This window comes from Pelophylax lessonae (assembly GCF_965119305.1).
Source record: "Pelophylax lessonae genome assembly, chromosome: 1".
In the NCBI taxonomy this organism is placed as follows: domain Eukaryota; kingdom Metazoa; phylum Chordata; class Amphibia; order Anura; family Ranidae; genus Pelophylax; species Pelophylax lessonae.
The window spans coordinates 820,724,773-820,742,831 of NC_138768.1; the positions used below are offsets into that span (position 1 = coordinate 820,724,773).

At 44.8% G+C, this 18,059-nt stretch overlaps 1 protein-coding gene across 4 annotated transcripts in view; it reads left to right on the forward strand.

Moving 5' to 3' along the window:
• Nucleotides 1–203: 203 nt before the first annotated feature.
• Nucleotides 204–18,059, forward strand: part of IMMT (inner membrane mitochondrial protein) — a 93,909-nt gene continuing 76,053 nt past the window's right edge. For all 4 annotated transcript variants that reach the window (XM_082258454.1, XM_082258456.1, XM_082258455.1 and 1 more), the window contains exons 1-2: nucleotides 204–380; nucleotides 17,754–17,824. In XM_082258454.1, the coding sequence (XP_082114580.1) occupies nucleotides 336–380; nucleotides 17,754–17,824 (116 nt within the window). In that variant the 5' untranslated portion in view covers nucleotides 204–335. The remainder of the gene's footprint in view (nucleotides 381–17,753; nucleotides 17,825–18,059) is intronic.

Below are 18,059 nucleotides of genomic sequence, written 5' to 3' on the forward strand. Positions count from 1 at the left end.
TTCTTCTGGCAATATGGTCTTGGAAAAAAATATATATTTTGTATTCTCTATGTAATCTATAGACGTAAAATAAATGGAAAAGAAAGTGCCAGCGATGGACCACTGTACTGTGATCCTGCAAAGTGTGAAGTTTTTTTTGTTGTGTTCGCAACCAATAAAGTTGTTGATGAATTAGAAAAAAAAGGTGGCGGTGTCTGGAGGGGGCGTGTCCTGAAAAGGGGCGTGGGCGGTGTCTGTGTGCAGTGCGCGGACAGTCTCCTCATTCATCTGGCGGCGGGACATGTTATACTGAGCCGTACCCTGGAGATACATCCGCCCCCTTCATACTAAGGAGAATGCTGCGGGTGTGCAGGAAGGCCCGGGTGGCGGCGCTCGCTCAGGTAAGCGGTGACAGGGTGGTGTATAGCGGGTATTGGACTGCGGGTGTTTTACTGACTACAGGCCGCTGTGTACGGTGTGTGAGAGTCCTGTGCGCACTTACACTTATCCGGTCTACACCGGCATTACAAGGGCACACAGCTTTCTGTCAGAGGCTGCGGGACTAGGTGACTTTTGCTGTAGCCAATGGGAGGTCACCGCACTTTCCATTGCGACCAATGACAGAGCGCCGTCGTTGTCGCTCCGGCCAATCAGCTTTCACGGCGAGGACCTTTCAACTTTGTAGCGTGTGGGGGCGGGACGCGCCGTGAGCGACGTAATCTGTTGTCAAATGGTAGGCGGTTTAGAGGTGATGGGCGTGCGGTTTGGCCAATGGGAGTACAGTGTTAGTTTTAGGTCAGGTAGTGGACAGCAGGGAGAGTCCTGAGGACAGATACTGGGATGAGCAGTGCGGGGTGATCAGTGACAGGAGGAGGGGAGCACTGTGTGTGTGGTGTACTATAGGAGGGTGATCAGTGCCTGGGACACAGTGCAGCTCTCCTCTGACACCAGTCCCCGGAGGACGTGACCTTGCCGAGTGTCCCTCCCTGTCCCAGGGCCTCAGTGAGTCACTGCCAGGCCCTCCTTATCTCAGCATGTACAGGAGGCTGGGAGTGACAAATACTGCTAATGGTGGCACATGTGCAGCAGTCATTCACTTTATTTCCAAGTTTGTCAGGTGATGAAAGCGGTCACTGATCCCTGAACTCTGGCATCATCCTGTCCTGCATTGTTGCTAAGACACTTCCAGCTGTTCGGTCCTGTTCACACTTGTGCGATGGGTCATGCAACTTTGGCGCCCCAACCCCATACTCATTTACATAGGGGGGTGCTGGTATCTGAGAGCTTTGTTAAAGGGGGTTTCCAGATTCCGAACAGACCCCCAAAACCACCGCCCAGAGTGGTGGGGAAGAGACCCTTGTCACCATCTAAATGGGGACAAGGTGCTTTGGAGGACCCCCCCGTCCCCCCCCCCCCCAAGCACCCTCTCCATGTTGAGGGTACGTGGCCTGGTATGGTTCAGGAGGGGGCGGGGCACTTGCTTGTTCCTATCACTCCTCTCCTGAGCTACCAGGCTGCATTCTTGGATAACGGTCTGGCATGGATTTGGGGAGGGGGAGGGCGACTCCACGCCGTTTACTTTTTTCATTTATTTCTCATTGCCGGTGTTCTGTCAAATAGTGCGAATGAGCACACCAAGGATTCCTCAGAAGGGTCCAAAGCTTTATTCGCATGGGCACACGGTACATATACGGCAACGTTTCAGAGCCATGCAGGGCCCCTTCGGCAGCGATGATCGTTAAAAAAATTGCGATCTCGATTTCCCCCCTCACCATCTTAACCACCTCCCATCCGCGCTACAGCCTATACGGCTGCAGCGCGGACTTGAATTTTCGGGAGGCCGTTTTTAAACGGCCTCCCAGAAAGACTCTCCCCGCGCGCTCCTGCGAGCGCGCATCGGGGAAAATCTGTGATGGCCGTGTCCCTTGGACACGGCCGATCACAGATCGTGGTGAATGGCCAATCACAGCGGCCATTCACCACGTGATCGGACCGTCCAATGAGAGATGATCTCATATGTAAACATATGAGATCATCTCTCATCGCCAGCGCTCCTTCCTCACACGGAGCCTGCAGTGTGAGGAAGGAGGGGGAGCCTCACAGCGTCGGGGGCACAGAAGAAATGTAATCAGGGCACCGATCACCAGTGCCCTGATTACTAGAGGTAAAACAAACATATACACAGTGCCCCCCATCAGTGCCCACAATCAGTGCCCATAGTGCTGTCAGTCAGTGCCCATCAGTGCCTGCTCATCTAGGCACTGATGAGCACTGACTGGCAGCACTATGGGCACTGAGTGTGGGCACTGATGGTGCCGCCCATTAGTGCCACCCGTCAGTGTCCATCAGTGCCGCCTATCAGTGCCCATCAGTGCCGCCCGTCAGTGCCCAGCAATGCCACCTCTCAGTGCCCAGCAGTGCCGCCTATCAGTGCTCATCAGTGCGGCATATTAGTACCTCCTCATCAGTGCCCATAAGTGCCACCTCATCAGTGCAGCCTCAGTGCCGCCTCATCAGCGCACATCAGTGAAGGAGAAAAATTTATTTTCAAAATTTACTCGCAGAAAATAAGAAAAACTTTTTTTTTTTTCAAAATTTTCTGTCTTTATTCTTTTTTTTGTAAAAAATAAAAAAGAGGTGATTACATACCACCAAAAGAAAGCTCTATTTGTGTGAAAAAAAATGATAAAAATTTCATATGGGTAAAGTGTAGCATGACCGTGCAATTGTCATTCACAATGTGAGAGCGCTGAAAGCTGAAAATTGGTCTGGATGGGAAGGGTGTTTAAGTGCACAGAAGGCAAGTAGTTAAAATGGCATTTCTTCGATTCATACAGAGCGGAGCTCTTCTCTGCTCACTCACAGCTGTCAAAAAACAAAAAAGCCTCCGGCAAATCTTTATCAAGATTAAGTGTCGGTTCACACTACTGCGGGTGCGCTGATCGCATGTAATTCGGAGCGCACTGCTCCTTCATTACATGCGATCTAATGTGCGGATGCGAATTCAGCCATACACTTTGTATGGCTGAAATTCGCATTGCACCCGCACAAAAGTCGCACAGGACCCTTTTTTTCAGCCGCATCAGGATCGGATCGCACAGTGGTTCACACTTGTGCGATCCGATCCTGTGCAAACTGTCAGATCGCACTGCGATATGCGATCAAACTGGGGGTGTCGTTAACATTTAATTGACACCCCCTGCGTATCGCATATGGCAATGTGAACTGCCTCTTGTGCGGATGCGATGCGGGAACACGCTGCAAATTCGCAGCCTTCCCGCATCGCACAAGTGTGAACCAGCACACAGGCCACGAAACACAATGTTTTACAATGTATCATTTCCTTTTTGATCAAAGGAATTAACTCCCCTCTGTAAAGGAGGGCAGTATAACCTCTTAGTGCCAGTTCACACTATAGTGATGTCAGACATTGCATGTGATTCGCACCGCACTGCTCTGCAAATCACATGCGATGTCTGTGTGATGCAAATTCAGCCATACAGATTGTATGTCTGAATGCGCATCGCATTCGGACCAAAGTCATGCAGGACCCTTCTTTTTTTTTTGTCTGCACCAGAATCGGATTGTTAACACCTGGTGTTCACATGGATGGTGTTCACATCTATGTGATCCAATTCATGTCCGAATTGACAGTTCGCACTGCGATACACAAACTGATCTGGGGTTGTCATTAACTTTAAATTGGCACTCCCAGCAGATCGCATATGGTAGTGGGAACTGCTTGCAAGTCGGATGCGATGCGGGAACTCGCAGTGAATTTGTAGGGTTCCTGCATTGCACCAGTGTGAACCGGGACTTAAGACTAAGCCTTTTTTTTGACACCTGTTGCTTACAAGTTAAAGTCAGTAATTTTTTGCTAGAAAATTACTTAGAACCTCCAAACATTATATATGCACAGTATATGACAGCGCTGAGTGGCCGAACCCCAGTGTTGTAATGCACAGCGGTATTTCTCTTTAAGGTATTGTAAAGGCAGAAGTTTTTTTTTTTTTATCTTAATGCATTCTGTGCATTGAGATAAGAAATAACCTTCTGTGTGCAGCAGCCTCCTTCAGGCCCCTAATACTTATCTGAGCCCATCTTTATCCAGCGATGTTGCAGGTATGTCTAAGCTGCCTGGAACTCCCCTCCTCATTGGCTGAGAACAGCAGCGCGATTGGCTCCCTCTGCTGTCAATTAAAATCATTCGACCAATCGGGAGAGAGGGGGCGGGCCGCAGCTCCATGTCTGAATGGACACAGGGAGCTGTGACTCAGCTCGGGGGCCCCCATAGCAAGCTGCTTGCTGTGTGTGCACTCAACAGGAGGGAGGGGCCAGGAGAGCCAGAGAGGGATCCGAGAAGAGGAGGATTGGGGATGCTCTGTGAAAAACCACTGCACAGAGGAGGTAGGTATAACATGTTTATTATTTAAAAAAAAAAAAGACTTTCCGATCCGCTGAACTGGGAAAAAGACCTTCTCTGGGAGAAACTACTTCTCCTTTTAGTGTCTATTTTGCAGTCCATTGGTAGGGGGAAGAACAAGCTGTATTTATTATTTGCCTCAGAGAAAGGGAGGAAAAGGTGTTGCTGTATTGTATGACTGGCCTGTGGAAAACTTGGGACCAGATGGAAAAAATTATAAACTTTTTGGCAAGTTTGCCTGGAGTCCAGCCTTAAATTAAAACTTTACCCAAAATCTTTTTTGCAATTTACTGACAATTTTCAGTCTCCTGTGCTAAAATCTGCCATGGAACATGAGTCACCAGAGAGAAATCAGGAAAAGGATGGCTGTAATACGTTTTACTCAGCCATGCCAGTGCTTTTGCCATATTTCTTGTAATATGTATCATCTGCTTGCCTGGAAATTTTCCTGGTCAGCTGACTTGTGTGTGGCTTAGTGTGCATGTATGCATAATTAACAAAGACATTCTGCCACAAATTCTTTCCTATCTCACGATTACTGCTGCCAGTGAAGCTTGTACTTTCACTACTGTATATTTTTAGGGTCCATTAATGTATTACCGTAGCCTTCAACTGCCATGTGGTAATGCAGATGTTTTAACACATGTTACAGCACACATTAACGTAGGTAATCTGGTTGAAAAAAGACCATCTAGTTCAATCCACAGGGAAAAAAAAAGGAATCAAAAACCTCCATATACACAATCCTATACCCACAGCTGATACAGAGAGAGGCAGAAAACACCCCAATAAAGCATGATCCAGTTTGCTTCAGCGGGGGGGAAAAAAAATTCCTTCCCGATCCCCGAAAAAGCAATTGGCGCGCGTGCATTGCTCTAAAGCAGGGATTCCCAAACTGCAGCCCTGCAGTTGTTCAGGAACTACAATTCCCATCATGCCTAGTCATGTATGTGAATGTCCGAGTTTTACAATGCCTCATGGGATGTGTAGTTCTGCAAGAGCTACAGGGCTGTAGTTTGGGAATCCCTGCTCTAAAGTATAAATTCGCCTTTTATAAAAATAAATAAATGTACATATTTTTACAGGTAAATTTGCATTTATTATTTCTTACACTGGCGCATGTAAGGCTCGTTCCACGCAGGCTTTCCGATCAGGTCCGCCTGTCAGGTTTTCAGGCAGGCCTGATCGGACCCTTCAGTCTCCCCTATGGAGCAGCGGACGTCCGCTTACACCTGCCGCTATCTGATCTGATCCTGCCTGCAAAGTTCAGACAGATGGCAGTCCTATTTTCCATATGTCTGGCAGATGGGATGAAAACGGACTTGCTGTCTGTTTCCACTTGATTTTCCCATTGAAGAGAAGCGGGACTGTGTCCGTATCTGCTCTGCACAGTGGAACAGACAGGACCTGCATCCGCCTGCTCAGCAAGCGGAATCCGCAAGATAGAGGCATCCGTGTAAAAGGGGCCTAAAGCATTGCACTCGTGATTAGCAGATCATGGGGGCAATGCTAGGCTCCTGCAGACACTCAGCTGTCTGCTCGTACCTTCCATCTGATCTTGGTGTGATCAAATGCTTTTAAGGGAAGAGGGATCTGGGGTAGGGATGCACCGAATATTCGGCGGCCGAACATTATTCGGCCGAAAATAGAAAAAATAGCACTTTCGGTATTCGGCCGAATAAGTCAAAAGGCCGAATAATTTTGTGCCGAATAATAGGGCTGAACGATAGTCGATATGATATCGACTATCGTTCTGTGGCCTTAGGCGATATTCATATCGCCGAGGTCACGATATTTACAGGGGTAAGGGACTCGGAGGAGGACAGGAGGACTCACAGACTTCCGTGAAGCCGGGACACTTCAGCGGTGAGCATACATACAGTACTCACTCGTGCACTGCAGCCCGCCCCACACATTCAGTGAGTCTTACTCTCCTCCCTAGTTTTTTCAATGGCACATTCAGGAAGCCAATCACGCTTGCCTGCACACCTGATTGGTTCCGCTGTGCCGCTACTCACGGCGTGATTGGCTTCCTGAATGTGCCATTGAAAAAACTAGGGAGGAGAGTAAGACTCACTGAATGTGTGGGGCGGGCTGCAGTGCACGAGTGAGTAATGTATGTATGCGGCTGTGCTCCTTTCCAGGCTACTACTAGTCCACCTCCAGCCTCCTACTACCACCACTATGAGAGACTGCCTGTCACTGTATAATCTGATCGAGTCCACACTGACACTGACTGACTGTCACTGAGTAATTGATGTTACCACATTAACCCTGACCTGCCCAGTGCCCTGTATCTGCAATTAAAATTTACAAGGCTGCCTGCATGCTTCCTGATTTCCATTCCCAGCATCCTTCCCAATCCCTACAGTGTCACTAACATTAACCCTATGGTACAAGGCTGCAGTTTGCACTGAATCCCATTCCCTACAGTAACATTTAGGGAGAGAGAGAGAGACATGAGAGGACAAGAGAGAGAGAGAGAGACATGAGAGGACAAGAGAGAGAGAGAGAGACATGAGAGGACAAGAGAGAGAGAGTGAGAGGACAAGAGAGAGAGACACGAGAGGACAAGAGAGAGGACAAAAAATTGGCAAAATAAATGGAAAAAATGCGAAACACCGCGTTCGGTATTCGGCCTTCGGCCAAACATTTCATTATTATTCGGCTTCGGGCAAGAATTTCATTTCGGTGCATCCCTAATCTGGGGTCTTATTGACCCCAGATCTTTACATTAAGAGTACCGGCCTATTGCTGTCACAAGGTGTTCACATTCCTTGTGAACGCATTAAAAGTGATTAAAAAAAAAAAAAAAAAGAGAGTAAAGTGACCGTGTAAAAATGAATAGGAAAAAAAAATTTAAAGCACCCCTTTCCCTTACTCATGCGCAAAGGGAAACTTGTGCATCAGTCCTACGTGCACATAAACAGCGATTGTCCCACACGTGAGGTATCACTGTGAACGTCAGATCATGAGCAGTAATTCTAGCACCAGACCTCTGTAAATCCAAAGTAGTAACCTGTAAAGGCTTTTAAAGCATCGCCTATGGTTAGAAAAATGTATGTACCTTGTTGCCGTTGCACAGGTGTGTGCAATTTTAAAGCGTAACATGTTTGGTAACTACTCAGTGTAAGATCCTCTTTTATTTTGCCAACAAATTGCTTTCAAAAAATGGTGTTATTTTTCCATTAAAAAAAATAAATGTATTTTTTACTGTGTGACAAAAAAAAAAATTCAACACCCACGAGTTTATTCTCTAGGGCCTCTGCTTTAAAAAATATATAATGTCCTGGGGCTCTAAGAAATCCCCCCCCCCCCCCCAATCGGGTAAATCTCCTTTGATTTCCTCTCCCAGAGACGCAACAAGAATTAAGAGGTCTATCCAAAACAAGGGGATATCCACTCTAAAGCCCCTTGCTCACAGGCTTTCTGAACAGGTCCGCCTGTCAGTTTTTCAGGCGGACCTGATCAGATGCTCTCCATGCACTTCTATAGAGCAGCGGATGTCAGCGGTGACATGTCTGCTGACAACCGCTGCTATCCTATCCGGTCTGTGAAATCCAGACGGATGGAAACCCTATTTTCCATCCGTCTGGAGGATCGGGTAGGATTAGATGAAAACGGACAGGCGGTCCTTTTTCATCCGATCTCTCATAGAGGAGAGCAGGGATCTGACAGGTCTGTTTCTGCAAAGTAAGTAGAGACGGACCTGTCATCCGCCTGCTCAACACTCTGCAGGAATCCCGACATTATTATGGGGATCTGCCCAGAAGTCTGACTGGCAGCTCTCTCAGCCTCTCGCCTTGCCACTGGGAAACTGAGCCAGCCCCTTCCACAGCCCAACACTTGAATGCTGGAGGGGCAGAGTGGGGACAGTCAGTGCTCTCTGTTCAGTGAAGACCTAGAAATGAGCAATCCGTGGTCATGTGATCACTCCGGTCTTAGAGCCGTTGTGGGACAGATGCAGCATCAGACCAATGCTGCAGCCATCTAAGTGAGTATGTAGTTTTTCGTTTTTTTTTTTTTTCCCCTATCCCACGTATTTTTTTTTTTTTTTTTAAAGGTAATTTTCAAAGTCCTCCTCCAGGACGGGACAGTCACATAAGAGATAGGCTCCTCCTCCTAGTGGAAACGCAAGCACAGTTAAGTTTAAAATTGCTGCCTCTCTGTTTTTCTTGTGTTTCCTGTCCTGCTTACACGAGCATGATGAACATTCATCCCCTGTTTGTTATTTTCATCCCTGTCCACAACATGCGTCCCTTGACACCTCCTTCGACCTGTATTTGGCTGGTGAGATCCCCATGCCCCAGGTGCCTCTTGGGGGTGAGGGAGGAGGACTTCTTTAGGGGGGCTACCTGGAACCCCGTAGCACCCCTCTTCCTGAACCTTGCTCCTCATTGCCTGGCTATATCAGGGGATATGGAAGATAGAGGATTTGGGAGAGGTATTCTCTCTAAACTCAAGGGATAAATCGCTTACCTCTGCCCAGGGGGGTTCGGGGCTGGGGAAGCCATGGAGGGTCTTTTTTCAGCTAGCCAGAGTGCAGTGCGGGGCTGTCCACTGCCTCTGTTGTGATGGCTTACACACGGGGCTCCGGGGGAGCGTCTCAGCGTGCAAACACACCAGCCGGCTGTGCCGGTGGCACGGCACAAGTAACGTTTTAAAGATGGCGCCGCTACCAGAAGTAGCGCGGCAGCCATCTTGGATAAGGGCACTACCGCACATTGAGCGGCAACTGAGGCTTGATGTGATACAGCTGATTGAGAGGAGGCCCACCCGCCTTGCACTCCGGGTCCCGCGGCGGTTGGTGTCTCTGCACACGGCAGCCTTGGGTTTTTTCGACCCCCCCCCCCCCCCCCACTAACCGCTCTGGGCTGACCGAGTCGGCAAATGTTCTCTTTCCCAATCCTGGAGGTAACCGTAACAAACCCCATTGACGCCAGCTTCTCAGTTGGAGGGAAACTTCAACACTTTTTTCAACAATGGCAGAACTTTTGTTCAAACCCCTTTATTTTGCAAATCATCAAGGAGGGATACAAAATGGAACTTGCGGCAAAATCTTATCACCACTTCCGGACCACATCCCTTCCAGAGTCACCCTATGCAAGGGAAGCCATGGAGATTGCAGTCGAGAACCTGCTAATCGAGGGTGTGGTCAAGGAAATTCATCTTTCCTATCATTCGTTAGGGTTTTACTCTCGGATCTTCCTCGGGCAAACCACCGACTAATCCTGAATCTCAAAGACCTCAACGGCTTTGTGCGGTACAGGAAATTCAAGATGGGAGTCCATTTTGCCAGTGAGAACCTTGCTCCCGGGGGGGGGCTTTTCTGGTAACGTTGGACCCAAAGGACGCTTGCATGTCCCGATCCATCAGGCATTTCTTAGATTCGCCATCCGTTCAGGAAGGCAGATTCGCCTGTTTCAGTTCCAGGCTCTCCCCTTTTGGAATCTCTTCGGCTCCCTGAATTTTTACAAAAATAATGGCGGAGGTAATGCCGGAACTCAGACTGAAAGGGGTTCGTATAGTTCCCTACCTGGACAATTTCCTCATCTACAGTCGAACAGAGGCAGAGGTACTAGCAAATCTCCATACGACAGAGAATTTCCTCACCTCCTTTAGGGTGGGAAATCAACAGTCAGAAATCCAACAGAACCCCATAACAGAGGGTGGTGTTTCTGGGTTCCATAATAGATGCAGTAACCCAAAGAATCTTCCTACCGGAAGAAAAAGTTGACGAAGCTCACGGAGGCGACAAAAGCAAGTAATCTCGGTACCCAGGGTCACAAGGAAAGACATAATGGTGCTGTTGGGTCTCATGTCGGCCTCCATCCCAGCTGTCCAGTGGACTCAACTCCACATGAGAATGCTTAAGTGCCATCTCTTGGTCCACTGGGATAGAAAAACATCCTCGCTAGATGGACAGATTGTGATTTCTTCCCCCCCGGTCATTTGGAAATCCCTGGCATGGTGGTTAAGGACTCCCTTTAAAACGGGAAACTGGTTGCCTTCCATCCAAATCAGTTACCACAGATGCAAGTGCTTTTGGTTGGGGGGGCACACATAGAGCCTCAGGTGAGACAAGGTACCTGGTTCCACTCTGGTGCTTACATTTCTTCAACTGTAAGGGAGCTGGCAGCAGTACGGTCGGCAGACATGTTCAAATACTCTGAAAACGTCATGACAATAGCTTATATCAACCACCAAGAGATTACACGTTCAAAACATCTTATGAATGTTGCGCACAACATACTTTCATGGGCAGAAACCCACCTGCTCTCTCTATCTGCCATCCACAAAAAAGGGATGACCAATGTTCTCGCGGACTTCCTAAGCTACAAACAGCTGGATCCAGCGGAGTGGGAACTGAATCATCAGATTTTCAAATTACTCACTCAGAGATGGGGAGTTTCAGACATCGACTTATTTGCCACTGCAGACAACAAGAAGGTAACAATCTTCTTCTGCTGGTATAAAAGGTGATACCTTTCAAACAATTCTAAAAAACTAAGTACCTGCGCTGCTTAAACCGAAACCATTGACATCAATTATACTAATTAATAAATATCATCATAAAGTGCTCGTGCAGATAAATAACTGTGCAACTGTGCATACAAATATAGTGTCACACTAAATATAAATAACAGCATAAATATAAATATATTCCAAAAATAGTCTATGTGTAACGTATCATATATCAAAATAAATATAAAATTAAAAGTTCATAACAATTATAATCTTCCAAACTGAATAAAGTGCAAGTCTCTTGTGCTCATATAAGTGCTTCGTGCTCAATAAATATATGAATAAAGTGCCGGTGCTCAGTCCTAGTGAGTTGGTGCTTCCCTCTCGGTTCCCCACTCACCAGAAGCTGAGAAAAATATCGCCTTAAAACTGGTTTTATGAGGTGAACACCTCTATGGATCGCCAACAGATACAAGCTGTAGATCTCCTGTGCCTCTATATCCAGGTAATTATCCAGGAAATGCTCCCCAATATCCTAAAAAGAAAAGGGCCATCATCGTGCAGTATGTTCCAAAAGTTTATTATACACGCAACATAAAGATACACTTACAATATGTGGAAAGTCAATCCGCCTTTAGCAAACCCACGGGACGCCAAACGAATGGTCGTGCGTTCCACCCGTGTAACCGGAAGCCGGAAGAGGTTGCAGCCGGAAATGACGTACTACGTGTTCGGACGGCTTGATGCCATTCGCTCCGCCAATCAGAGCGTTCTCAAAAGCCTTTGAGAACGCTCTGATTGGCGGAGCGAAACGCGTCAAGACGTCCGAACACGTAGTAACGTAGTGACCGTCCTGGATAATGACTTGGGAAAGTCTGAGTTATTACCTAATAACTCCCTTTCCATGAATCCTCCAGGACGGTGGACCCCCCGCCCTACTGATTGGCTAGATTATTGGTGTTTTATTTCAGGCCTAAGCTGTCCAGTTCATCTTTATACAACTGAGGGGCAGCCATTTTGAAGAGCACAAAAAGCCGCACAACTGGTTGAAGATGCAAAAAGTTAAAATCCAAATTTATTTTGCAGGCAAAAAGATAAAATCATCCAAGATGAAACCAAAACAGTCGGAGACATGGGGGGGAAAAGGGGAGCACGGCGGTTGACGCGTTTCACGGAGTCTTCCGCTTAGTCGTAACCATGCTGTACAATACAAGACACTGCTATATATAGAGGAAAAGGCATTTCAAATAACATGTACCTCCCAGAATGTGCTTGATTGAGCCCACACAGCTGCAGATACTAAATCCCAATTAAGGGCACACAAACAGCCCAGCAGGAATTGTATGTTTGCTTTTGCTTCACCTTTTGTCCAAAAACGCATAGCAAAAAAGTTCTATAAATGCATATGCGAAAAAGCTTTCAATAAAAATAAGGAAAAAACAGTAGTGATAATATAAAAAGACAGCTGGTAGAAGCCAAAAAACTAACAAAAACAAAGTAAAGGGAGAAAAGAAAAAAGAAAAACGAAGAGAACACGAGCGGTTCTTTTCCCTCTTGACCGTTTGTTGCTGTTTCCGCTTTTGGATACCGGCTCGGTGAGTTCCCTTTTTACATATGTGAGCTACTATAGACTTGACATTTTTCTATCATTATACCACTCAGCCGGAGACATGGATGAGACTGTGAATGGCCGATCACTTAGGAAACATGACGCTAACCCCCTCAGAACAGGAGCAACATCTCTCTTGAGAGAAGACTCAGATAATTCCTCGGCCCCTATGGACGCTTCTTTCAGAAAACTGGAAAAACTAATAATTAAAGAGATTAAAGCCTATTGGGAGAAAACTACGCTTGCGGAGTATGTAGAGGTTCAGCGTATCCCTCGTGGCTTGAGAATTAAGAAATTTCCAACGTTTGATCTTTTCAACCAGGATCTTAAAAAATTGTGGACAGATACTCTTTCTACTTGTTCTATTGAACTAATGAAAATAATCATAACATCTAGAACCCTGGCATTAAAAAAGCTACAAGAGGATATAACAATGTTACAACAGGAGCTATCCACTTTTAAAGATTTGCCTTCATTTTCGGAGTTTGATCAGAATCTCAGTGCTAGAACTGACAAATTTGAAAAGGAGATCATGAATGGCAAAAAAGAAAAGTTTCAGCGTGATAAAGTGGATTATGAAATGGACAATGTATATGTGTGGAAAAAATCGCAGCGATGGAATCGCCACCAATTTAAGAAAAGAGTGAGCTTTTCCGATCCAGAAACAAGCGTCATAGAGAGTCCCTATGGTACACCTGGCTCGGATAGCTCTGCTGATCATGCTCAACTCCCTAGATCAGGAGGTACACCGTACAATACCCCTTTTTCAAAAAACGGTCAGAGAAGGGAGAAAAAGCCCCAGAAAAAGAAAAAAACGCAAAGAAAACAAGGAGGGGAGGAAAGAAGCACCGGAGGCCAACGGGATCACCACTATTCATTGCGAGCTCAGAGGAAATAAAACATGAGGATGAGACAAGCAACAATGTGATTAATCTATCACAAAAGATCCTAACCGTGGGGGAATTGAGCCTTTTATCGAAAGGATTGAACTTTTGCCCTCATACACATTTCGATCCGTTTTCCACGATCTTGGATATTAATAAATTTGTCCGGAACTTGACCTTACGCAAGCATTTTCTGAAGGATGATACAGCTTTACAGGTTTCTCAGGATGTGGACAATGGTTTGGGTGTGGATCAACCTGTGACAATATTGGGGGATAATGGCCCAGAATCACCGAGATCTTTTAGAGAACATTGTGCGACCATCGATCTGGAGGACTTAATGATGGAAAATCGAGATGCTGTACAGGAGAAAGAGGATAATGTCAACAAAGTTTCATTCAAAGTACCCTCATATTTTTATCCTGTTCAGTCACGGGTACCCCAGATGGACACCTTTCAAAAACGAATCGAAGAGGACATTTTTGAACTGAAAAAAACGGTTCCCAATAAGGTACAGGTGAGAAATGACAATCTGAATGTACAGGAAAGGAATGCTTTAATATCTTTGATGGAGGATGACTCTATTGTTATTAGGAATGCGGATAAAGGGGGATCGGTAGTCATATTAGACAAAGGTGAATACAAAATGGAAGCTCTCAGGCAATTGTCTGATACGGATACATATATAAGACTAAGTGGTGACCCCTTGAATAGGTTCAGAGCCATTTTGCGAGAGCTTATTGATAGAGGTGCCTCTATGGGTATCCTTACCCCTAAGGAGTCTGATAAACTGATACCGGAATATCCCATCACCCCAATTTTTCATCACCTCCCTAAGGTGCACAAGGGGGCACGCCCGGTTCGGGGGAGGCCCATTGTCGCTGGCATCGGGTCTCTCAATGAACGACTGGGAGAGTGGCTTGATGGCCAGCTTCAACCCATTGTGCACACTCTACCCAGTTACCTAAGAGATACTATGCACCTCTTAAATATCACCAGTGAGATTTGTTGGCAGCCAGATTACCAGTGGATGACTTGTGATGTAGTGAGTCTCTACTCTTCAATTCCCCACAATCTAGCTCTAGTAGCTGTACGTTTTTCACTTACCCACTATACTGATCTGGCTGAGGTGGCCAAGACATACATTTTGGAGGTCTTGGAATACCTCCTTGGGCACAATTATTTCATGTTTGATGGGGTTTACTATCTCCAGAAGTGTGGGGCAGCCATGGGGGCTATTTTTTCACCCTCCCTGGCCAACCTTTACATGGGGTGGTGGGAGAGGGTCCACATTTTTGGAGATAGTAACCCCTACAGGAATCAAATTGTCATATTCTTTCGTTATATAGATGATTTGATCTTTATCACTAGACAAGGCCTTCTTTTTGACCTATTTTTGGAATATCTTAATCGCAATGATTACAATCTGGCATTTACTGGCCAATTCAATGTTGATAGGATTGATTTCCTAGATGTTACCCTTGAGCATCGACAAAATCAGGTGGTCACTAGCCTATATAGGAAACCCTCAGCTGGTAACAATTTGTTACATGCTGACTCCAGTCACCCATTTCATACTCGAAAGGGTATACCGGTAGGTCAATTCCTTCGTATCAGAAGGATATGCAGTGACTTGGACGTTTTCAATAAAGAGTCAGCACTTTTGTATAGACGCTTTTTGGCTAGGGGTTATCCAAAATGGACCCTTGACAGGGCATACTCTATTGCCCTTAATAGGGACAGGAAAAGCCTCCTTACACCAAAGAGACATTTCAATGAATCTAAGACTTCTGGCAATAATGGCTCCATTAATCTCACCATCCCATACAGTTTGGAATTTAACAGGATCAAACAAATTATCAATAAACATATTCCCATTCTGTATGGTGATAAGGACTGTGCCAGGATCTTAGAGGGAGGAGTGAATATTGTCGCCAAGAGGGCCAAAACACTGGGAAACCAGTTATCCCCAAGTCTGTTTAGCACTACAATTAAAAATACATCAGAAACATGGTTGCATCTGAAAGGTAATTTCCGATGTGGGGCTAAGGACTGCATTACATGTCCCCATATTCTAGGGGGTGTTAACTTTCAATCCTCTATTGAGAACAAAACATACAAAATCAACAGGTTTTTTAATTGTAACACTACATACCTTATTTATCTCATTACTTGCAGAGAATGTTTTGTACAATATGTGGGTCGCACCACACGAAAACTTAAAGACAGATTTAGGGAACACCTTAGTGATGTCAGATTGAGGAAATCCACGAATGTGGCCCGACATTTTAATTCAGAACATGACGGTGATCTGTCTTTGATATCGGTCCAAGTGATCGAACGTGTGGTTGCTCCTGTAAGAGGGGGCGATGTGTTCCGCCTTCTGTGTAAGCGGGAGGTTTTCTGGATTCATAAACTCCAGACCCGCTTACCTGGCGGTTTAAACTTTGAATGGGATGTTACTCACTTTTATTCCCAGTAATGATTCATGTATCTATTCGTGGGTACATACATTCAACTATACATACAGAGAGGGCTACCTGTATCCCATACGCATACATGGTACATGTTTCTTTGATTGGCCATTCTATGTCTTAGTGTTTCTTTGTTTCTTCTTTTCTCTTTTTTTTTTTTTTTCTCATTTCTCCTTCCCTTTTTGTCCCATTTCGGTCTCTGCATCCTTTTTTTTTTTTTTTTTTTTTTGGAATGCATGTGTTCTTTGATATATATGCATGTTGTTCCGTTCGGCTTGCCTCCATGGCTATATATTTATGCAATGTGTGGCTGATTCCTTTATGGATATTGATTGTGCTATATGCACGGTGGTTCACACATGTGCATGCTATACTCTGTGTTCAGTATGATCTAAGTCGACATGTACACGAAAGCATATATATATATATATTTTTTTTTTGTTAGATCGATGTGGGATATGCCTGAGATGTTACCAATGTCTTGGGTATATATCCATTTAAATGTCCCTATTTTTATATCTTTATAGGGGATAATAATACCATTATGCTGATAAAGACACACAGGACTTTTATGTTTATGCATTTATGTATTTATTATTATTTTTATGGTAATGTTTAGTGTTCTTACATATCTCATTGGTTATTTTTATATTCTTTCGATTTGGGGGGATTGCCCTATGTATGTGAACACAGTTGCAGATATACCACTCAATGGATGGGGTTATACGTTTTTGGGGGTTGTGCTCATACCTATTACATATGTGTACAATTTCCCCCCCCATTTATCTATTTGTTTCATATGCTATATGGACGTGATGTATGTGTTTGTGGTTACACATTTATTATTTTTATGTGTACCACTTATATATTTACACATATATGCTCTTCATGACTATATTATACACCATTTCTTTTTATACCATAGTTCCATCTGGGTATGAACACATCTATATGCTTCCGTTTTACTGTTTTCTTTTTCTTTGTCTTTTTTCTTTTTCTTGTTTTTTTTTGGGTTTTTTTTTTTTTTTTTCCCCCCTTTTTTTTTTTTTTTTTTTTTTTTTTTTTTTCCCTTCGTTTTTTTCTCTTCGTTTTTCTTTTTTCTTTTCTCCCTTTACTTTGTTTTTGTTAGTTTTTTGGCTTCTACCAGCTGTCTTTTTATATTATCACTACTGTTTTTTCCTTATTTTTATTGAAAGCTTTTTCGCATATGCATTTATAGAACTTTTTTGCTATGCGTTTTTGGACAAAAGGTGAAGCAAAAGCAAACATACAATTCCTGCTGGGCTGTTTGTGTGCCCTTAATTGGGATTTAGTATCTGCAGCTGTGTGGGCTCAATCAAGCACATTCTGGGAGGTACATGTTATTTGAAATGCCTTTTCCTCTATATATAGCAGTGTCTTGTATTGTACAGCATGGTTACGACTAAGCGGAAGACTCCGTGAAACGCGTCAACCGCCGTGCTCCCCTTTTCCCCCCCATGTCTCCGACTGTTTTGGTTTCATCTTGGATGATTTTATCTTTTTGCCTGCAAAATAAATTTGGATTTTAACTTTTTGCATCTTCAACCAGTTGTGCGGCTTTTTGTGCTCTTCCATTTGCTGCTATCAGGACTGCGGATCCGTGCCTGCACCTGGGTTGGATGTGTTTGGAACTATCCCCTCACTTGAGCGGTTCTTTTCCCTCTTGACCGTTTGTGGCAGCCATTTTGAGCTTAACTGTGCTTGTGTTTCCTGGAGGAGGAGGAACCTATATCTCATGTGACTGTCCTGGAGGAATTCTGGAAAGGGAGTTATCTGGTAATAACTCAGACTTTCGTGATCCACAGTGCTTTAGTAAACTAAAAGCCATTCCGTTAGGTTTACATGTAATTTTTCTGATTTTATTTATTTTTTTATTGTATTGTAATTCTGTTTTATAGGAGTGCCTCAGTGTGAAGACATCACTCCACCCCCTGCGTGCTGCCAGAACATACTCCACTGAAGCCTCTGGGTAAGACTTATTCCATTCTTGTTCTCTGAGCAGACAGGTTGAGGTTTAGGCTGCTTTTCACACTTTTGCTGGTACTTCCTATCTTTAAAAAAAAAAACATTTTTTGTGGAAAATAGTTTGTGTATATTTAGTATGCCTGTGTTTTGTGTGTGTTTTTTATAGAAGTCCATTATATGAAAAACAAAACAAAATACCATTTGAAACAAAATTGACCCTGGCTGTAGATCACCTTGTA